We start from the raw sequence: 21,865 nt of genomic DNA, 5'->3' as shown, positions 1-21,865 counted from the left end.
ATAAATGCACAAAACATAAGTATAGATAAAAATAGTAGAAACAGGATTTGTAGTAGTAGTATTTAACATCTTGTGAGCCAGTTTGAAGAACAAAGTTTGATTCCACTTTCTCTTTAAAGCCCCCAGCCATCACATAGATCACCAGTACCCTTGATTTAACATTCTGAAGCACTGATTAGCCAAACCTAGTGTTGGATGATCACTATAAATGATAATGGACAGCCATGAAGGGAGTGGTTAAACATTAACATACACAAAAAAATCATTACTTATTGTATTAAAGGGGAATTCCATAGTTTCATTTTCATTCTCTACATAATTTAATCATTGAACTGACTCAGATGTCTTTACAGTGGTGTTAATAGGAACCACCAGTGAATCTACTCTTGCCTTCAGAGTTTTCATATGTTTTATATCCGTCCTGTACATCACCCTGCCAAAACATACATTGGGTTTTAAACATACATTTTAGGCCACAATCTTATCTCCAAACTATTGTAAAAACGTGTCTCAGTCATCAGGCAGCATATTTGAAATGTTTTAGAAGCATTAAACTTATCAGACGTCTGGTTCCTATCACCATGACTGTGAGCAATATGTGACGCAGTAAGTTTCTCTAGAACAGCACATTTCACAGCAAAGTCTGAATGACTTTGTTTATGCGATAAGGATTAAATTATGCTGAAACTTTGAAAAACTGGTATAATCGCCTGGTGGAAAATAGGCAATAGATTATACACTGTAATAATACACAGATTACATTGTTAAACTTCCAAAATGTATCATTCACTATCCAGTCCATACGATCCATAAATGGAAACTAAGCTTTAAAAACAGCTCGTTTTGAGTTCATTGTTTCTGTGATGTCACGAGAACCAACTCATTTACATACACCCACCTATTCAGCCTACAGCAGTTTAGCTCTGCCCATACTGAAGTTCTAAGGAGTGTTTCAGCTCTGAGTACTTTTTGAATGAGACACAATACAATCTATTTAATTCTAAGTGATAAAAGAAGTTGAACATGGTAATGTAAAAATAAATTATGACCACACACATTTTATACAATAAAATAAGATGGGCCCTTAACATGAATTATGTAGCTACTTTTTGCATTTTTTAAATTATCTGTGCATTTATTTTTTGAAAATAATAGTGGGACAAAAGTTGACTCTTTTGGTAGAAAGTCTCAGTTGTATTTTCCACATTGTTCAGTATTTACCTTACGTTTTGTTTAATATGTAACATGGGCTGGATCTGCAAACAGTGCAGATCTATGTATGAAAAATGACGTTCAGTTACCTAGAACATGTGTTCACTTACTTTTGCAAGTGTGTTTGTAAGGCAGCTGCACACTTTAGCTTGTAAATCACACTGAATACTTTTCTAAAAGCTGCTTTTCTTGCTAACTCCCAGTGTCCCTCTAACCATATTTTGCTATAGGTACAACAGTAGCATAGACACCCTCAATCAACTGCAGCACTGTCCTGTCTAATGCCCCTGAATGTCTCTCACCTTGACCCCTTCCAGATAAACAGTCCCCTCCCCCCTGTCCTCTACAGGTGCACTGCGAAAGATGGTAACACCAGTGACCTTTTTTATTTCCTCAGAGTTGTTGTCTATGCCGGCAGTAAAGCGATTTTCTGTGTCGTTTGCAAAGCATCCGACTAATGGTACGTCTGCTTCTCTTCAAGTATATTTCCACTTTTCTCCACCTCCTTTGTCTTGCATGTCTATGGAAAAAACGTCCTTTTAATTTCTCTAGTGTTTCTCTCAGTTTTCAGTTTAACATGGTCACCACCATGTTTCCTCCAAACCCCACCAGTTCTTTCTTCCTGTCTGCCCATTCATCTGGACGCTAGCTCTAACACCACTCTCACATTCTGTTTTGTAACGTCCTGCGTAAGACTGTCACTCTCACCTAATGACTCGGTGTTGATAAGTTTCTGTTGTATTTCTTTTTTAATTTCTAAGACAACAGTATTGTACATTTCTCGGGAAATGTGAGAGTGTTTGGATATGTGTGGGCGTGTGTTGGTCAGAGCATGCATGCATACGTGTTTGGGGGGGGGTATTGTTGGTGAGTCTGTTGGGATATGAATTTGTGACATTGTGAATTTGATCCACAGCTGGTCTACACTCTAATGAACACTTCCCCCACCATCATTATATTTAGGTTATTATCATGCTACTGTTATTGTAAAATATATATATATATATATATATATATATATTTTTATATATATATATATATATATATATATATATGTATATATATATATATATATATATATATAAAATTATATATATATTTATATATATATGTGTATGTGTGTGTGTGCGTGTGTGTGTATATATATATGTGTGTGTGTGTGTGTGTATGTGTGGTGTGTGTGTGTGTGTGTGTATGTAATTTTTAACTATTTGCAAAAGATAGTTTTTCACAGATACTGTATGTTAGGGTCGGAGCGATGCACAGTGCTGTGAAAAAATATTTGCCCCTCCCCATTTCCTCCAGTTCTGCATATTTGTCACACTTAATGGTTTGTTCCCAATGCAAAATGTAATAGAAAACAGAGAACATGAGAACACAAACCCCACTTTTTAAATGATAATTGCATTTATTGAAGTAAAAATGTTTTGCAACACCTGTATCACCTGTGTGAATCAAAATTTAATTAGTGGTTGTGCTACTTTAGCAGCCTCAAATGCAGCCAAACCTGATGATGTGAGGAGCATCGTTCAGGATTTCATGGTTTGATTTGTAGTTCTTTTAAGGGCCCTTATAATTTAAGAGAAAACAAATTATTCTCATTATTCTTAAATTATTATTGTTTTGTTTTTTTTTTTATATAAAAGTTATTTTTTAGTATGTAACAAACATTGTTAAAGTTTTAAAATGTTTGTAAAAATAAAGTAAATATTTATGTAGAAATAATAACTGAAATAACTGTTATATATAGAAATAACTGGTTTTTGATATCATGAAAATGGGCTTACACTTATCCACCCATTCAGCCTACAGCAGTTGGAAACATGACCATGTAAAATGTAAAACTTATTTTTTGTATTAAAACCACACAAAAGTGGATCCCTGGGGGGAAAAAATAAAATACAAGAGAAATGTAGAATATAGGCCCTTTAAATACTGTATTGATGATTAACATTTTCAGATGAGTTGTGCTCTAAAATATACGCTTCATCAAAATAACTTACTAACAGTGCTGCTCAACATGTGAATACATTGTAATTTTTTTCAGCTGTGGTTGAGCGTTCTCCCCAGTGAATAATCAGTCTAGAATCAGGGGGGTTTCGTACAGAGTGCACTATGACACTACTGGCTTTTTGAATATATGTTTGTGTTAGTAATCACAATCAGTCTGTCAGTCAGAGTAATCCATTTATAGCGCAACTGGGGAATACTATTTTAGAAGTATATAGAAGATTTTTAATAGGGAAAGGGTTAACCCATCATTTTTACCCACATCACTGTGTTATCTTTATTATTATAATACATTTTTTTGGTAATTAACCTTTCTTTTGTGTGATATTTGTGATGTTACTGTTATGGGGGTATAACTATTTGATGGTCTTGTGCTTTAAAAGGCCACAAAAGACTCTTCAGAGAACTCAAAATAATTATTATTGTTATTGTTATTAAACCCCTCAATGTATTACAACCCCTTTTCCAAAAAAGTTGGGACACTGTAAAGAATGCAATGATGTGGAAGTCATTTAAACCCTATACGTAATTGAAAAATTGAAAATAGTACAAAGACAACATATCAAATGTTGAAACTGAGACTTTTGTTGTTCTTAAAAAAAAAGTATATTTTGAATTTGACGACAGCAACATGTTGCAAAAAAGTTGGGACAAGCCAGGAAAAGACTAATAAAGTTGTGTAATGCTAAAAAAACACCTGGTGGAACATCACAACTAATTAGGTTAATTGGCAATAGTTCAGTCACATGCTAAGGTATTAAAAAAAGCATCCCAGAGAGGCTGAGTCTTTCAGAAGTAAATATGCAGAGAGGTTCACCACTCTGTGAAAGACTGCATAGTTAAATAGTGCAACAATTCAAGAATAATGTTTCTTAACGTAAAATAGCAAAGAACTTGAGGATTTCGTCATCTTTGGTACATAATATCAATAAAAATTCAATCTAGAGAAATCTCTGTATGCAAGGGGCAAGACCAAAAAAATATTGTCTGGCTGTGATCTCTGGGCCCTCAGGCAGCACTGTATTAAAAACAGACATGATTCTGTAGTGAAAATCACTGCATGGGCTCAGGAACACTTCTGAAAACCACTGTCTGTGAGCACAGTTTATCGCTGCATCCAAAAATGCAAGTTAAAACTCTACCATGCAAAGAAGAAACCATATATAAACAGGATCCAGAAATGCTGCCACCTTTTCTGGGCCCAAGTGGAAAAGTGTCCTGTGGTCATGAATCAAAATTTGAAATGCTTTTTGGAAATCATAGATGCTGCGTCCTTTGGGCTAAAGAGGAGAGGGATCATCCGGCTTGTTATCAGCACACAGTTCAAAAGCCACCCTTCATGATGATATGGGGGTGCTTTAGTGCACATGGCATGAGTGCTGCCATCCAGACAACGTCTTTTTCAGGAAAGGCCTTGCTCATTTCAGCAAGACAACGCCAAACCACATTCAACACATGTATTACAAAAGCATTGCTCAGTATTAAAAGAGTCCGGATGCTAAACTGGCCTGCCTGAAGTCCAGGCCTGTCACCCATTGAAAAGATCTGGAGCATTATGAAATGAAAAAATAGACAAAGGAGACCCCGAAATGTTGATCAGATCAAATCCTAAATCATAAGAAAACATTTCACTTTCAGAACCGCAGCAGTGTCTCCTCAGTTCCCAAACACTTACAGACTTTGTTAAAAGAAGATGTGATGCAACATAGTGGTAAACATGCCTCCGTCCCAGCTTTTTTGAAATGTGTTGCTGGCATCAAATTCTAAATGAGCGTATATTTAAAAAAAAACAGTAACATTTCTCAGTTTTAACATTTGATGTGTTGTCTGAACTCTGTTTTTATTTACATTTTGCGCAGCATCCCAACTTTTTCATAAACAAGGTTGTATGAAAAATGAAAAATTAAACTGTTACATAATATTAGCCATAGCAGTAGGCTATGTTTGTTATTTATCTGAAGTCAGTTATATAGTATATTCAGGCCTGGCTTTTTTCTACACTTTCATGTCTTTTGAGGCTTTTAATCCATTATTAGGGTTCAAGCATGCAATGCATTGAACCCTATTGGAATTGTGAGGATTTTTCTTATTATTATTATTATTATTATTTTTCTGCCCTGAAACGGAACGCACAGCCCAAACCGTCAGTCCTAGAGACACCAAACTTGGTCAATAGGTAGTAGTCCCTCCCGCTACTCAGGCGCAAGGAATTAGCCCAGTTGGCCACAAGGGGGCGCTACAGCGCAGGCCAACGCGTTTGGGTCTATATCTCCTAAACCAGATTTTTGCCAGACAAGGCATATTTTTTTCCTGGTTCTATGGGTCCAAATAAACCTTTTGGCTATTTTGATTATTTAGCTCCGCCCACTTAGATTTTTCGCAATACTGTGAAATATGCGAAACCTACTTTTGTGAACTAGTCCTACAATTTTTGACCAATCCTCATCTATTTGGTGTCAAAAAATTCAGAAGAGCCTCAAGGTCAATAATTATCAAAAACATTTTGAGTTTTCTATACAGCATGGCTGCCATATGCAAATGAACCCTTCTGGATAAATTCAAAATAATTCAGAATTAATTGAAAAATCTCTAACTCAAGAATCCTTCAGCCAAAAAATTTCAAACTTCACAGGCCATGTCACTAGCCCATTCTGAGGTAGCCATTCGATTTTTGTGCGCATAAGTAATTAGGGGGCGGAGCAACAAAAACAGGACATTTTCTCTGCAGCCGTACATCCGATCAAGCTGAAACTTGGCATGCATCATCCACTCGCCATTCTACAAGTGTACTTATAAGGACATTTGGATACATCGAAATTTGTGGTCGCCATCGGCCAATAAGCATTCAGCAGGCCATTTGACAGGCTTAACATTGACCAATCATGACGAAACTTGACTGGTGTCTATATGTAGCCAGTTTCTAACAACCAGTCGAGTTTCAAAAGATTTGACCACTGGAGGGCGCTATTTCAAAAAATTACATATTATTACATATTATTACAATATTATTACAATTTTCACCTACAACCTATTGTACTACCATGTGACAAACAATTTTGCCTATACATGTTTATTAAAAATCTGTATCGTTTTTTTGTAATAGATAAATGTTTCAAAACCCTACTTTTCGAACTAGTCTCTGGATTTTGATCCAATTTTGTCAAAGTTTGTCTAGAACAATTCTGTGGCATCTCTATGTAAATAATTATCAAAAACATTTTGACTTTTCTACTCAGGGTCATGTGGATTAATCACCAAATTCCTGCATATGTGGCATTGTTAGCTTGGTTAGCTATAACTCATCAGTCATTGATCAGATCATGTTGAAACTTTGAGTATTTATACAAATTGAGATTCTAATGGAGCACACCAAGTTTGGTCCAGATTGGCCTTTGGGGGTGCTTCAGCACTCAAAAACACTGAAAAATCAATAAAAATGCTATTACAATGTTATTACAAGGCCCACATATAAACAAATGGTGCCATGTGACTCAGTCCACTAAGATGAACAACTTTCTAATTACATGTTATGTCAAAAATTGCACTGCTTGTCTTTTATTTTGGATTATTCATTCAAAGATTTCACTATACAAAGACTTACTATACAAAGGCTTGAGGCTTTTCTAGGCCTAATATAATAAAAGCTTGAGGCCTTTTTAGGCCTAATGGGCGAAACCAAAAGCTTGAGGCCTTTTTAGGCCTAATGGCCTAAACCAGAAGCTTGAGGCCTTTTTAGGCCTAATGGGCTAAACCTGCAGAAGGGCCCATACTGCTGTTGCGTGCTTGAACCCGCTCATTGCCGCTCGCGGCTATATTTTTTATTACATTTGTAATCAACACGCATGCAACAATTTCCATGCTGGCGTAAGGAAAAGGCAGCAAAAAATTGCTCCGCAGTTATACCATATATGATAACCTTCATACGGTAGATATTCTCATTAGTAACTGCAGCTGGTGTATGTAAATTGTCCATATATCAGTATGGCCTCATCCAGTATGTACCATATATACTGGTCGCACTATATTCCTGATCTGTAATGTAGTTGGGTTAGGAATGTGTTATGTGTTTTATGGATCTGGAAGAAGCCTTAAGCTGATCATTATATATATTATATTGAAGTAATAATGGACAGCTCTATTTCTGTAGTACATTTCAGGCTGAGCTTAAAGACGTATGTTGGTGCTATGCACACTACTGCTCCCTCCTACACATACACTAAGCCATACCGTCTCTCTGAAGTAGGCTGTAAATCCCACGCAGTCCACCCACCACACGTTACTAACCATACAGCCTGCCTTTAAGCATTTCACCACTTTCATGCTGTTACTTTTTTCCTGTGCCAAGATCGCCATAGTTGGTAAACTGAAGAGGAAATGAACTCGCCGCACATTTAGATATCATTGCTGTATCAAGATTAGCAGAGTACATTCACTTCGGATAAGACTCCTCTGAATTGCTTTGAGGAATTTAGGGGAATTCCACCACTTTTTAAATTTTCTGCATAATTAAATCATTGAGATGTAAACACAGTGATCCAGAGTAGTTTGATGTGAAAGGTTCTTTGTAGAGAAACTTACCAACTCAGATTTCTTTACAGTGGTGCTGAAAGAAACCAGGGATCGTGATGTCTAATATAACCATAATGCAAAAATACCTATTTTGTTTGCTATCTCAAATGTCTAGTGAACCTACACCTGATTTGTATAGACCATTGATAAAGGTGAAATAATGTGATGAATCAGGAAAAAATATATATTTTGGGGGAATGTTTTACCTTTGTGTTTCTCTGCCCTGAATATGTTTTTAAAAAATACGTTTTAGGACAAACCTTCCCTCAAAACTATTGTACACTATTGAACATCAACGTCTCAAGCGTCAAGCAATGTCTTTATAACCATGTCATGTAAAACACTCGGAGAGACCTTTTAAAAGCTTTGCCGTCTGGTTTGTACCATCTCTAGAAATGTGTATTTCATGCCAAACCACTCTGAATGACTTCATTTACGTTTTAACCATGCCATAATGCTGAAATTGTGAAAAATTCCCCTTTAATATTTTTAAGCTAAATTGGTATTCTAAGTGAGGTGTGTGTGTGTGTGTGTGTGTGTGTGTGTGTGTGTGTTTGTGTGTATTAACACAGCAAACATAGATAATTGTAAACATACAATTCTCATAGATGTTAAACAATGTTTACATTACGAAAATAGGCAATAAAGTATAACCTGTAGTAAAATACAGATTACATATTATTTATATGTAGTCTATATTTGCTCCCTAGATATTAGGCAAATATTGCAAACCTACCTTTATAGTAAGGATGACTGATATATCGGTATATTACAAGATATATTACAAGATATATTACAAGATGTACTTCTGCATGTTGCGTGCAATTACACATTTCTGCCAGAGAGGTCTCCAAATTCCCCAATACTTATGTAGTGTAGCTTATTTAGATATGCAGACAGTGACAGGGTTTCTGTCAACCAAGATAGCAGCAATAATCTGAAGGTAAGTACAACATATGAATATTTTAAAATCTTTGTTTAACTATGTGTTTTTGTAGTTAATTTAGCTGTTTTGCAAAACCAAGTTTGATGTTTTATCGCAAGTTCCATCACAAGTGAAATAACGTTGATAGGCCAACACAAATAGTAAGAGTGTCTATTAAATAACATTAACTATCCATATGAAGTAATGTAAAACGTTAAAATAATTAAATTGAAAATAATTTGAATTATAGATTTATGATATTGGTATCAGCCACAATCAGATGCTATTTATGATTTATAGTTATTGTATTGTGACAGAAATTCAATTATCCGTGCATCTGTACTTCATAGACAACTTCAATCATCTATTTAATTGGCACCATGTAGTCAGTAACTGTTTGTGCCTCTCTTATAGAGTTCCATTATCATGATTAAACCCCACAATAGGGTACAAGCTTGTTTTGTGGTGCTTCTGGTGTTTTTGTAATTTTGTGCCTGCCAGGTGGGCTTTTAGCTCTGCAGCTGTTAGAGTGCTGTAACTGTGAGGATGCCTTTTGGCATCAACTCAGTAGAACTTGGTCCCTTAATTAAGCCTCTTATGATGATATTATGCGGTTTCTATGGTAGCTTTTCTCAGGTAACAAATGATTTTTATTCTGTGACCAATTTGCAAGTCAGTTTTGTTGATGAATGAGATAGATGAGCATCATAAGCACATTCAACAGCAGTGACATTGTGACCCCGCTCAGAGAGAGGAATGTTCATGAAGGAAGTATTGATGTAGAAGTTTAGGTTGTGTTTCTTTCTCAGCATGAAAGTTATTTGTTCAGCGTTTGGTTATATTGGTTTATTTTTAAGGCAGCCCCTTGTGCCTTAATGTATTAGTCCAAAGACTCTTAAATCTTCCAGCATGTGTCGTGTGACTTTCACCGCTAGCTCGACCCATTCGGCTGTTTTAAAGTATTAGTTTGAAAAAAATTGTAAAAATTGTTTTCCCCTCATCCCAAATGTAATTCATCAGTCAAGATATGTTTGGTGTCTAAAGTTTGCTTCTTTAGTTTTGCACATCTACATACACCGATCAGGCATAACATTATGACCACCTCCTTGTTTCTACGCTTATTGTCCATTTTATCAGCTCCACTTACTATATAGGTGCACTTTGTAGATCTACAGTTACAGACTGTAGTCCATCTGTTTCTCTGCATACTTTGTTAGCCCCCTTTTACCCTGTTCTTCAGTGGTCAGGACCCCCATGGACCCTCACAGAGCAGGTACTATTTGGGTGGTGAATCATTCTCAGCATTGCAGTAACACTGATGTGGTGGTGGTGTGTTAGTGTGTGTTGTGCTGGTCTGAATGGATCAGGCACAGCAGTGGTGCTGGAGTTTTTAAACACTGTGTCCACTCACTGTCCACTCTATTAGACACTCCTACCTTGTCAGTCCACCTTGTAGATGTACAGTCAGAGACGATAGGTCATCTGCTGCTGCACAGTTTGTGTTGGTCATCCTCTAGTCCTTCATCAGTGGTCACAGGTTGCTGCCCACAGGACGCTGTTGGCTGGATATTTTTGGTTGGTGGGCTATTCTTAGTCCAGCAGTGACACTGAGGTGTTTAAAAACTCCAGCAGCACTGCTGTGTCTGATCCACTCATACCAGCGCAACACACACTAACACACCACCACCACCACATCAGTGTTACTGCAGTGCTGAGAATGACCACCCAAATACTACCTGCTCTGTGAGGGTCCATGGGGGTCCTGACCGCTTAAGAACAGGGTAAAAGGGGGCTAACAAAGTATGCAGAGAAACAGATGGACTACAGTCTGTAACTGTAGATCTACAAAGTGCACCTGTATAGTAAGTGGAGCTGATAAAATGGACAATGAGCGTAGAAACAAGGAGGTGGTCTTAATGTTATGCCTGATCGGTGTAGCTAATGTAGCAAACAAGTAATGGAGGCTTATGTACACCATGAGCATTATACAAGCTGCATGTCAAGTTGTTAATCTCTAATAGACTTGCTGATGATCTATCATATATTGTTATCTATAAAAATAGACAAAAGTATGCTGCATTACTATAAACAGTAGCAGTCACCACCTTGAAGCCTAAATATTGCTACTGTCAATATGCTTTACAGCCAGAGCATTTCTGACTGATTTTGAATGGACGAAAGCACCTTTGCCCCTAGTTGTACTGTGAAGGGTCAGTGGGCTGAATATGGCTTGTACTTAATTGCTGAAAATGCCCTGTTAAGACTAGCAGAGTGCCATTCGGTATACGGCCCCAACCCCCCCAACAGGCATCACCAAGCTACTCCCCTCTTCGTCCTCGCTCTTCCACGCTCTACCTCTTCTTCCTCAGAACCCCTGGAGGAGCACCAGGTAGCCCAGCTGCTGAGGCGCTTCTCCACTGATCTCAATATCAGCCACTCGCTCTTTTTGGACAGTGCTCTGGCCCATCACCTCCACCAGTGCTCCTACCACCTGCGCCTCTTCCGCAACTGGTTAATCTCCGGCCAGGACCCCCTAGAGTACCTCTACGGTCAGCCAGTCCTGCCGCTACAGCGCCTCTCTACTGTGTAGGGCTGCACGATAAAGGCTAAACGTAATTAAAAATAATTGGGAACTGTTTTGCTCAACAATTATTTATCACCACACTTTATCATTTTAAATCAACAGGTAAAAAAAACGTATCTTTCGCATTGAACATTACAAAACTATATCACTTCAGATGTGCACATTTTATAATCAAAATAAGACTGTCACATTAACAAACTAAATGCCAGACAAAAAAAAACAATAATTAAATAAATAAACACGCCAAAGAAGTGACTTTCTAATTAGGGATGGGCGATATGGCAAAAGTACATCATGGTAAGGGATACACAGGCGGAATCAGTAGATTTTTGCTCAAAGTGTGAAATCAGCAATCAGCCAATTTATTATTTTTACCTTGGAAGATCTGTGTTGCAAATTTGGTACATAAATAATATGATCCTCACACTGTATTTGAGCGCAGCTGCTACACCTTTACTAAAATATCATACCATAATTTTGCATGACTTATGCTAAATAGACAGTTGTCTTTTACTTTCAATTAAGTAATCTGTTTAATCCGTGCTATTTAAAAAGGCAACTGATTTAAAGTTGTTTATATCAAAAAAATAGTAAAAATCAGCCAAAAAACACACCATTAATCAGTTTAGTTGTAATGAAAACTAAAATTTAATGGCTGATGTGAGCCTAATAAGTATTGATAAGACATTTGTATCACAATAGCAATAAATATTGTCATATTGCCCACCCCTATTTTAACAGAAAAGACAGTTACATTATTCACACAGGTTGCCAGTTCAGTCCTCTCAACACAGATATGATTTAATGCACCAAAACCATTTTAATGGTAGCCTGTTAGCTGATTTTAACTAAACTTATCAGATTAGCAGCCAGTCATGTTTAATTAATTGACAAAGCCAAATTTGTGATCACAATTAAACCCCAATTAATTGTGCAGCCCTGCTAGTGTACCCTGCCCTGGCCTGCCTTGCCCTGTGTTGCTGCTCTGTGCTTGCAGTGGCGTGCGGCTTGCTGCCACAGCCGTCCCTGCTTGTGTGGAGCATGTAATGCCTGCGTTTCTCTTTTTCAGCCGTGATCATTGAATAACGTAGCTTAACGTAGTAAAAAGTAACATCAACGATTATTTGTGGCTGAGCTTACAGAACTAGACAGTGTTTGGTTTGGATGTAGTTCTGCTGCTGCATGTTAATGGCATTTGAAAGCTCACTGAGTTACATTCAGCATTACGCCAGTTTACACTTCAGTGTTTGAGCTGAATCACATGCTACCTGTGATCAAATACTGAGCCTAACAGATGTATCTACCTGGCGGATAATTGTAGTTCAGTTCAGAGGAAGGTGGCGTCATTGTTGTTTTTGTTATTCGGTTTAGTTTGTGATTTGTAGATGCAAATTCCCTCTTGTGTTAATGATTTAGGTGGGATTTTTCTTCTGGAACAGGGGACAGTAATTGATTAAACCTTTTGAAATCTTATTAACAGGGTTAGTAAATTGCTGCTTTCGGACCAAAACCTCATATCTCCAAAATGATAACTTTTCAGGAGAAGGAAAAAACCTACTTTACTTTTAATGTAAGTCAATGGAACCAGACTTTTTTCCAAGTAATTTTGGACCATTTGTTTTGGTCCATTCATCTTGAAATGTAAACACAATATAAAGGACAGTAGGTTTTTTCAAATAATGTCAAAAACTGAAAAATGATGAAAATGGAGATATGAGGTTTTGGTCTGACAGCAGCGAAATACATGTGATATAATATAATCTAAGTTCACCCAAGTTAGATTTCAGTCAAGTAATGAATTTATAACTTAGCCAAAACTTAAACTACTGTACTTTTTTCCTCTATTAGAATGCAGGTTCACCCAGTCTGGCTACCTCTCTATCATTACAAGCATATACACACTTAAAAAAGTGGTTCTTCAGGTTTTATTTAGTAAAGAAAATGGTTCTGTGTAGAACCATGAACACTCAAAGAACCATCATTTTAAGTGTGTAGTTTAAAGTCCCAGGGAACACAGAGCAATAGTGATACTAAAGTGATACTTTGTTGTTATATTAATCATCCAGTAATGTTTGAATGAAAAAAAGACATAAATATGATAAAACACTGTTGTACCACTGATCAAACCTATCTGAGAACTGTCTGGGTGTGGTTCTAATATTCTAATGAGCATGCTTGATTGACATCTGTCAGTCCAACATTTGCACTGAAGCGGAACTAAGCAGAGAGAAATGAGTTAAATATTCTCTATGTACACAGGTGGTGTTGTAGATTACCACACTGTGTCAATGGCTCACTAAAATGGGTTCATATCCACCCGACTAGTTATGATTCGAACAGAGAGAGAGACATTAGGGGGACACAGTTTTGTTAGAGCTGTGGGGTGGTGAGGGTTAAGCTTACCCAAAATTATGACAGCCTGGGTTACATTGAAAGGGGAGAACTGTAGCTGTCATTTATTGGGCACGTTATTCAAAGGACATATTTTAGTTGTATTTTATGTGCCCACAAGAGGGATATTAACTTAATTAGAAAAAATTATTAGGTTTAAGCGTCCCTGGGGCTTTAAATGTGACCCATTTTCTGTCCCTTACAGTATGACAATGAATCTGAGATCCACTTTATTTTTGCGTTCTAAAGCACATTTTCACTTTCTGGTGTGCTGAAATCTGGTACAAAGTTCTCATAAGACAAAGTTGTCGAGCTACAGCTTAGAATTGAATAAGTGAGTCTGTATGCCTGGTTTTTGTGTGTTTTGGTGTGATTTCGTTCTAATCTTGCCCATTACTTTTTAACCTTGTAAATGTGCTTTGATTCAAAACAGGCTCAGAATAAGTGTTTGTTTATCTGGACTAGAGCTGTCACGATTAGTGATTAGTTGGTTTGTCTGCTTTCTCTGGCAATAATGAACAGTGTCTAATGTTTTAATCCATTGTATTGACCTAGGACAGGGGTTGGCAACATGCGGCTCTTTTACTGCCCTGTTGCGGCTTTCTTTTTTTTTTTTAAGCTAAAAATAAAATAATCCTCCTTTGCAGTAAAATAAAGCTCTGCTGATCATTCTAACACAGTTTTAACAATAAATGGTCACTGGAGTTAAAGTAGTCCTATAACTGCTAATTCACCCTTTAATTCTGAAGGTTGGCGCGCAGACTGCTGGTCACCATAGCAACGCAGACAACAGTCTGGCCTAGTTAGTAGCTAAAGAAACAGCAAAGAGAAAGATTTAAGACAGACATCGATGATTTAGAGACAAATGGACTTATTTGCATTTATAATCACTCCAGCTGGTTTCCTGATACGTTTAATCTCCAACAGGAAACTGTCAAACACTAAAAAGTGTCTAAAAGTCAGCAGCTTGTTTGAATTATCCCATTCCATCTTAAATGTTGCAGCAGTTACATTCTGGCGCCTCAAGCACCGCTTAAGGTGGAACGGGAAAATTTGAACCAGAAGCTGGCAAATGAGAATTTGACTTCAGCCTAGTAAAAAGTCGAATGCTCAGAGACATTTTACAAGAAACTGTTTAACTTTTGCAGACAGGTTTCCTGCCGGAGATGTAAGAAAAGTGGCTATAAGTTAGCTGACCTAAAGCTTAAGGCAGAACAACAGAACTGTATTTTTGTTTATATTATATTTTTAGCCTATACTAGTACATTAGCACATGCTAGGACATATTTACAGCCAAGATGGTAAAACGGACATAAAATATTGTGCCTCCCAGGTGGTTTGATTTTTGTTGAAAGGACAAAATGGCTCTTCTTAACATTTGGGTTGCCGACCCCTGACCTAGGATCTATTTATGTGTTTTTTTCTATTTTAAAGGCTTTCTAGTTTATCTTTTTTTCACTGAAATATTTGTAAATTTTTGAAAGGCTCTTGTTATTCAGTGAAATCCTTTTTTGTTGGTTGGACTTTTTTAACCTTGATTAATTCTTTAAATAATCGTTAGATTACTCGATTAATAATATAAATAATCGTGACAGCGCTAGTATGGACTAGTCTACATAGACTGGTTTGTGCCATGTGGCAGAAACAGTCTGCTAAATGCAGAGTGAAAATGAAGTTCATTGGAATTAGATTGTGCTTGGATCTGTGCCATTGCTTGGTTTTAGATAGCATCACACGGTTAGCTGATGATTTGGTGCGTGTGTGTGTGTGTGTGTGTGTGTGTGTGTATCCTGACCTTGCCTGTGGTTCTCTAACTAACCAGGATGTGGTGGAATGTTGGATGCCTGTGGTCCGTGGTGGTGTATGCTCTAACTGATAGCAGGGTGGGGCCACTGTCTGCTCTTGTGTCTCTCTGGTGTGTAGGCTTTGAAGGCTGCTCCATGGTGCCCTCTATCTACCCGCTGGAAACACTGCACAACTCCCTTTCGCTTAAACAGGTGGACAAGTTCCTGACGACAGTGTGCGAGAACGCAGAGGATTTGCACAGCAGGACCACCAGAGGTGAGGCTCGTGTTTAGCTAGCATCCATCCACACTCCACTCACTCTATACACCTCTTAGCCAAGAGTGTTCAGTATGGCAGAAATCTTCATGATACACAGTATGTACCCTCACCGTCCACTTTACTACCTTGTACTTTGCCTCAATGGTCATTTTATTAGAAACACCTCCACTATGTATGTATGTAGTTGTTCAATTACAGACTGTAGTGCATATGTTACATACTATTTATCAGCCCCCCTCTATCCCATTCATGATTGGTCAGTTTCTGACCTCAGGACCTCTGTTAACCAGGTATTTTTTGGGTGCTGGACCATTTTCAGCACAGCAGTAACACAACGGGCTAGTGTGAATGACGCTGGTACAGTGGTTTGGCTAGGGGTCTTTATACATGTCAGTGCCACTGCTAGGCTCAGAGGGTTCCACCACACTAAGAGTCAGAAACAGAGCACTGATGAAGAACCACACTCTAGTGATTCTCTTAACTGGGGGTGGCAGAAGTTGTATCTCTACTTATTCATTTTAATTTTGTCAGTTTATTAAATTAGCTTTGGTCATATCTAAAAAAGTGGTACTTGTCTAAAAATAACAACCATTATTAAACATTATTGATAAGGAAATATGTAACAAGCAGTCACAGTTCATGGCCATACCACACCCACTAAACAAGCTATCCTGTAGCGATAAGGAACAGGGCCGGGTCTCTTGTTTGTGCAGAGCAGTAACAGCAGCAGAAAAAGCAAGCTAAATGGACAAGGTTCTGGTAAGATGTGGTCCTCGTTCATTAAGTGAAAATAATGACCAGGGGGTGAGCGGGGCACAGTGGCACTTACTGTCCACCATCTTACTATCCAGAAGGGACATAGACTAAGTTTGAGAACTGCTGGACTAGAGGATAGCAAACACAAATTGTGCATGGAAAAGGATAAGCTACATTCTCTGTATACCAGCAAGCTGAACGTACAAGGTGTTTCTGACAAAGTGGCTGGTGAGTGTCGTCTTCTATAGTTTTCAATCTAGTAAAATAATAAAAACAAAAGTATATAGAATTATAATCACTGTAATAAGAAACAAGAGGAAATTGTAAAGCAATTGGTAAAACACTACACCACTTGGTTGTGGCTGTAGTTCTTGTTTACAAGCTCCACAACTGGTCTAAAACGTTTTTGTAAATAATTCAGTTAGTCAGCTTTCTTGAAAATCAGTCTGACAACACCTGCAGTCTGTAAAGGCAAGTTTATAGTGACAAAATTCATCTCAATAATGATTATACAGTATTGCATAGTATCATATCACCTACCCTACTCTTTGGCCATAGTGAAACTGATCATCAGCCAGGTGTTTTACTGGTTTTCTGGTTATTTTCAGCATTACTAGTTTCCCAGACCAAGATTAAGCCTAAGCCTAGAGTTTTAGGGCCAGTTTCCTAAAGCTCAAGCCTAGACTAAAAGAGCCTAGACTAATTAATTCACAATTGATACTGCAGTTTAGTCCCAAACTGGGCTCCATCCATGTCCATTAAACTGTCCCTTGATGCACATTTGCACATTCTGTTTTTTCAAACTTCTGATTATCCAATTAATCTTCCAAATAATTGATAGATTACTGATTGATTATGATAGCCCTAATATTGACAGGTTTGGGAAATTGTCCCTTAATGATGAAACTCCCTTGGCATTGCAATTTAATCCAAGACTAACCTTAATCCCTGTCCACAAAAGCAGCCCTATTTGTTTGAAAAGCTCACTGATTCTTAGTTAGGTGTGTCTAACTGTGTGCTCTGCAGCTTTGTCAGCCATGTTTGACTGTCAGAACCAGCCCTCGGTGGACTCCTACATCCCCCAGAGAGTGCTTTCCTCCTCCGTTTCTCTGCGCCAGCGCTCCGATCGCCCCCCTTGGTGTGAGTACTGCACCCCTCGGGTCTCCTTAAAGGCAAATCTACTCCCTTAACAATCTCTGTGGTAGCCTCTTCAGCTGCCCTTAAGACATTAGAAGCAGAATGACCTGTTTTTATTTATGTAACTGCATTTAAACTACATATGACCTATAATTGTAGCACAGATCACAGTAGTGTGGAGAGGTGTTAGGGCAGCCTGGCAAATTGTTTTAACCTGTTTGTCTGGGCAGTTAGTGTGTTTTCACTTTTAAAACACTATTTAACATTAGAATGAATGCAAATAAACAAATACAGTAAGAAGTATCAAAGATTTCTTGTTGTCAGTAATTTTTTTTGCTATAATGTGAGGTGATTTGGAAGAACACAGGTTCGGTTCCTCTTCCCCTTTATGCAGATCCAGCCATTCCAACGATTTGTTGATTTACTTTATGAAGGGCTGATTAGCCAAACTAGGTATTGGATGGTATTGGGTATTGGAATAGGTATTGGAAACTAGGTATTGGAAATACAGTGTTCTCAGGTGGCTTTTGCACAGTTATTTGGTTAGTGAAGGTATGCATGTTTCTATCCATGCAGACAGCAGTGGTCCCTCCAGCACCGTGTCCAGCGCTGGTCCCTCGTCCCCCACCACAGCAGATACCTCCCCTCGTTTCAGCTTCAGCGAGAAGGCGGCCCTCACCCCCCAGAGCAGTGAGGAGATCCACCCAGCCTGCCCACCTTCCAGCCAGTCTGCTCCAGTCTCCTCATTGCCTGCAAGCCCTCCCACTCACCCCAGCTCCCCCAGTGCCCTTCAGTCCCTTGAGGACCCCCAGCTCCCAAGCCCTGATAGACCCAGCGACCTGGCTGTGGACAGCACAGACAGCCTGGATGGCCCAGAACATGATCCGGCCTTGAAGGCGGACCCCAGCCCCCCTAGCTCTCCTCTGGCTGATCTGAACCTGCGTATGGAGCCATTCTGTGGCCTGCCAGGCTCACTGCCTGTGCTGTTGGAGCTCCGGGAGAGCAGTTCAGAGGCTGGCTCCAGCGCCCAAACACCTCTGACCCCAGAAGAGCCTGATGAATTCTTTGACACCCAGGAGTCGGTAGAGGTGTGGAGGAGCAGCCCCAGGAACCTGCCACACCCCGGCACTCCTCTGGAGGTGGGAGCTCCACATGTATCTGAGCCCTGATGAAGACCTGGAGCATCTCACACAGCGGGTTCCAGTTCCAGTCATGGAGGACACCATTCTCTGCACTTTTTTAATTATTATTTTTTCTTTTGCTCATCTAGGCGTAGCTTTTGCTGGGTTTCCACTGGTATACACTTTTCAAAATCCAGGTTTTGCCCCCATACTTTCAAAGTCAGCTAGAGGATGTGGGGAAACCACTAAATATTGTTGGTCTGCTTTTCCAAGGTTACGCTACTAATGAGTTCTGTCGATACACACACCATTACAGACTGAAAGGTGACTGTGTATGTCGATGAAGCACACTTCATTTAACTAATTAACAAGTTACTCCTGTGCTGTGGGCATGTGTTAAACACTATTGGAGCTGGATTACTTTTACTAAATGAGGTTCTGTAATGTAATTTGTTGCAATTTGATTGATAGATTTGTACAGGATGAAATATCTGTGCAATTTCCCCAAATTACCACAGATAGCATGGATTGAAAGCCTGAATGTGCACTTACTTTAGCATTACACAACAGATGTCACACTCAACAACAGTAACAGCACTCATGGCCATATCTGTTAGCAGGTTATCTATTAGCAGGTCTTTTTATTCCTTTATTAAGAGGACGGCTATTATTGAGAAAGCTGTGGGTTCAGCCAGTTAAACATTGCATTAAACTCCAATTATTACTATCAGACTCTAAAAACTACACACACTGCATATTTATACTGGATTGAAATCATGATCATCCTCCCCATGTGAAACTAATTCAGCTCCAATAGGGCTTTAAAGCAGTGAAAACAAAGTACAAAGCATGGGTTCCTCAGGACTGGGATTGGGATCCACTGCCTCACACAAGCAGCTCTCTTGTTTAAATGTGTGTCCTGCGCATCTGCAGTGCTGATCCGTGCTCTTGCTATAGTGCCTCAGTGACGTCCCATACAAGATACAAGATACTCATACAAGACCCTAAATGCAGATAGCAGGCCGAGTATAAGTTAAACGGTTATAGAAATGGAGGCCTTCTCTGTTTGTGGACTGTTTCTGTGATTCAGCATGTCTTACGTTTCAGTGTGAAGTCCTGGTGCTCAAAAATAAGCAAGTGACAGATTTTCAGTTTGAGGATGCATTACGTCGCTGTCGTAGCAAAACTTTGTATCTCTGATAAAACAAAAAGGAAAAAACGTTCTTAACGTGAACGTTTGTTAATGTACTAAGACTTTATTCTAGGTCATTTTGAATCATTTCTATTGGTCAATTTGTCCTTCACACAATGTAAAAGGGAGCTGATGTGCTCCATTGATGTAAAAAAAACAACTAGTTTTTGTTATGACAGCACCTGTTAATTTAACATATACGTGTGCTCTGCCTTTGTGTGTCAGCTCTGTTACTGTTGCTACAAGTGCAATAGCAAAATGGCCAGTGATCAAAGCTGTAAGGTGCACTGAAAATCCATGCTGTTCGATGTTTCTTGGTGAACGTACTGCCCTACCTATTTCCAACAAAAAAATCCACCTGTCTCGTTGGCTGGTTCTGGTATATTTGAGACGGACTCTTCTGAGACATTTTTTAAAAATATATTTTCATAAAGCACATCAGGTCCTACCCAGCACTCCTTCATGAATTCTGTGTTGATGCCGTTGGCTGCCATTTTTCATGCATTTGGCAGACCACTCTTTCATATCATTCTCTCATATAAAGGTGGATTCCACCAGCTTTTCAAAAATTCAGCATAATTCAGTTGAGATGTAAAATGGTTTGATGTGAAAACTGGTTTAGTTTGATAGTTCATTGTAAAGAAACTTACTGACTCAGATTTCTTCACAGTGGTGCTGACAGGAACCAAGGATCATGATATTTGAAGCATAGCTGTTTTATTTACTACCCAGAATGCTTCATGGATCTACACGTCTTCTGAGTTTTTACATGTAACGTTGATAAAGAGAAAATATTGATAAATCTGAAAAAATCTGAAAAGGTTTTGGGCCAAAAGCTTCTCAAAAACGACTGCAAAACAATGACTGTGTTTACATGCCCTTAATAATCTGATAACTGCAGAAAATCAGATTTTGTCAGTAATCTGATAAATGTGTTTACAGGCACTTGAGTAATCAAACAATGGTGACAGTCAAACGTGACGAAATGTAACGTAAAACTCAAACTTCATGCGGCGGCTCTTAAACATCAACCCACTTTACCTGAAAATATGTACATAGATCATCTAGAAAATGAAGAATATTTAAATCCCTTATTTCGTCATGCATATATTTGGTTTCAGCATCGCTCCAAAACGCTGCTTGCTCATTTCTGGCACAGCAGTCTGTTTTTAAACATGCGCAGACTGAGAAATCCGAAAGAAATCAGAGTACGAGTTTACAAGCACTGAGAAATCTGAGTACTGAGCTAAAATCCAGCCTCTTTATCAGATTACGTAATTGGATTTCTAGACTGTTCTGAGAAATTGGAGTGTGCTGTTTACATGACGATTTGAATAATCAGATAACTGCAGAAATCTGATTATGATTGGATTATTGAGTCCATGTAAACACACTCAATGTCTGAGGCATCTAACAATGTATTTATAATTCAGTGTAATAACTTTCAATAAGGTAGGTTTTATAATTATTAAGCTCTTCAGACGTCTGGTTCCTATCACCACCACTGTGAACAAGTCTGATTGACTGAGTTTCTCTAGAACGGAGCATTTCGCACCAAACCATTTGGAATGACTTTGTTCACATCTTAACCACTTCATTATGCAGAAGTTTAGAAAAATCTATAGATTTCTAACAGACATACAGTGTGGACAAATCAGAAGACTGTAAACGAAGCCTACTGAAGATGTAATGCTTTTAATTGCTTTTTTTTGCCAAAGCCTCCAAAACCACTGTCATAACTTATTAAATCAGTCAACTGCATATCCATGTACTATATATTTATCAGCTAATGCAAAGCATATTTTTAATATAGAGATATAAATGGATAGTCTCATCTTTTATCAATTTTATATTTTTGTAAAACACATAGTATTACCACGGTTTGAACTAATGAATAAGCTCCT

General features: G+C 38.4%; 1 protein-coding gene across 1 annotated transcript in view; it reads left to right on the top strand.

The window, feature by feature from the left end:
- The window catches only part of ppip5k1a (diphosphoinositol pentakisphosphate kinase 1a), a 55,519-nt gene extending 34,518 nt beyond the window's left edge, over nt 1-21,001 (top strand). The window contains 4 exon segments of the mRNA XM_036584368.1: nt 1,610-1,672; nt 15,615-15,752; nt 17,538-17,651; nt 18,225-21,001. Coding sequence (XP_036440261.1) covers nt 1,610-1,672; nt 15,615-15,752; nt 17,538-17,651; nt 18,225-18,817 — 908 coding nt within the window. The 3' untranslated portion in view covers nt 18,818-21,001.
- The last annotated feature ends 864 nt before the right edge of the window (nt 21,002-21,865 follow it).

Source organism: Colossoma macropomum, unplaced genomic scaffold, assembly GCF_904425465.1.
Source record: "Colossoma macropomum unplaced genomic scaffold, Colossoma_macropomum, whole genome shotgun sequence".
Classification (NCBI taxonomy): Eukaryota; Metazoa; Chordata; class Actinopteri; order Characiformes; family Serrasalmidae; genus Colossoma; species Colossoma macropomum.
This window is presented reverse-complemented; position numbering and strand designations above follow the sequence as displayed.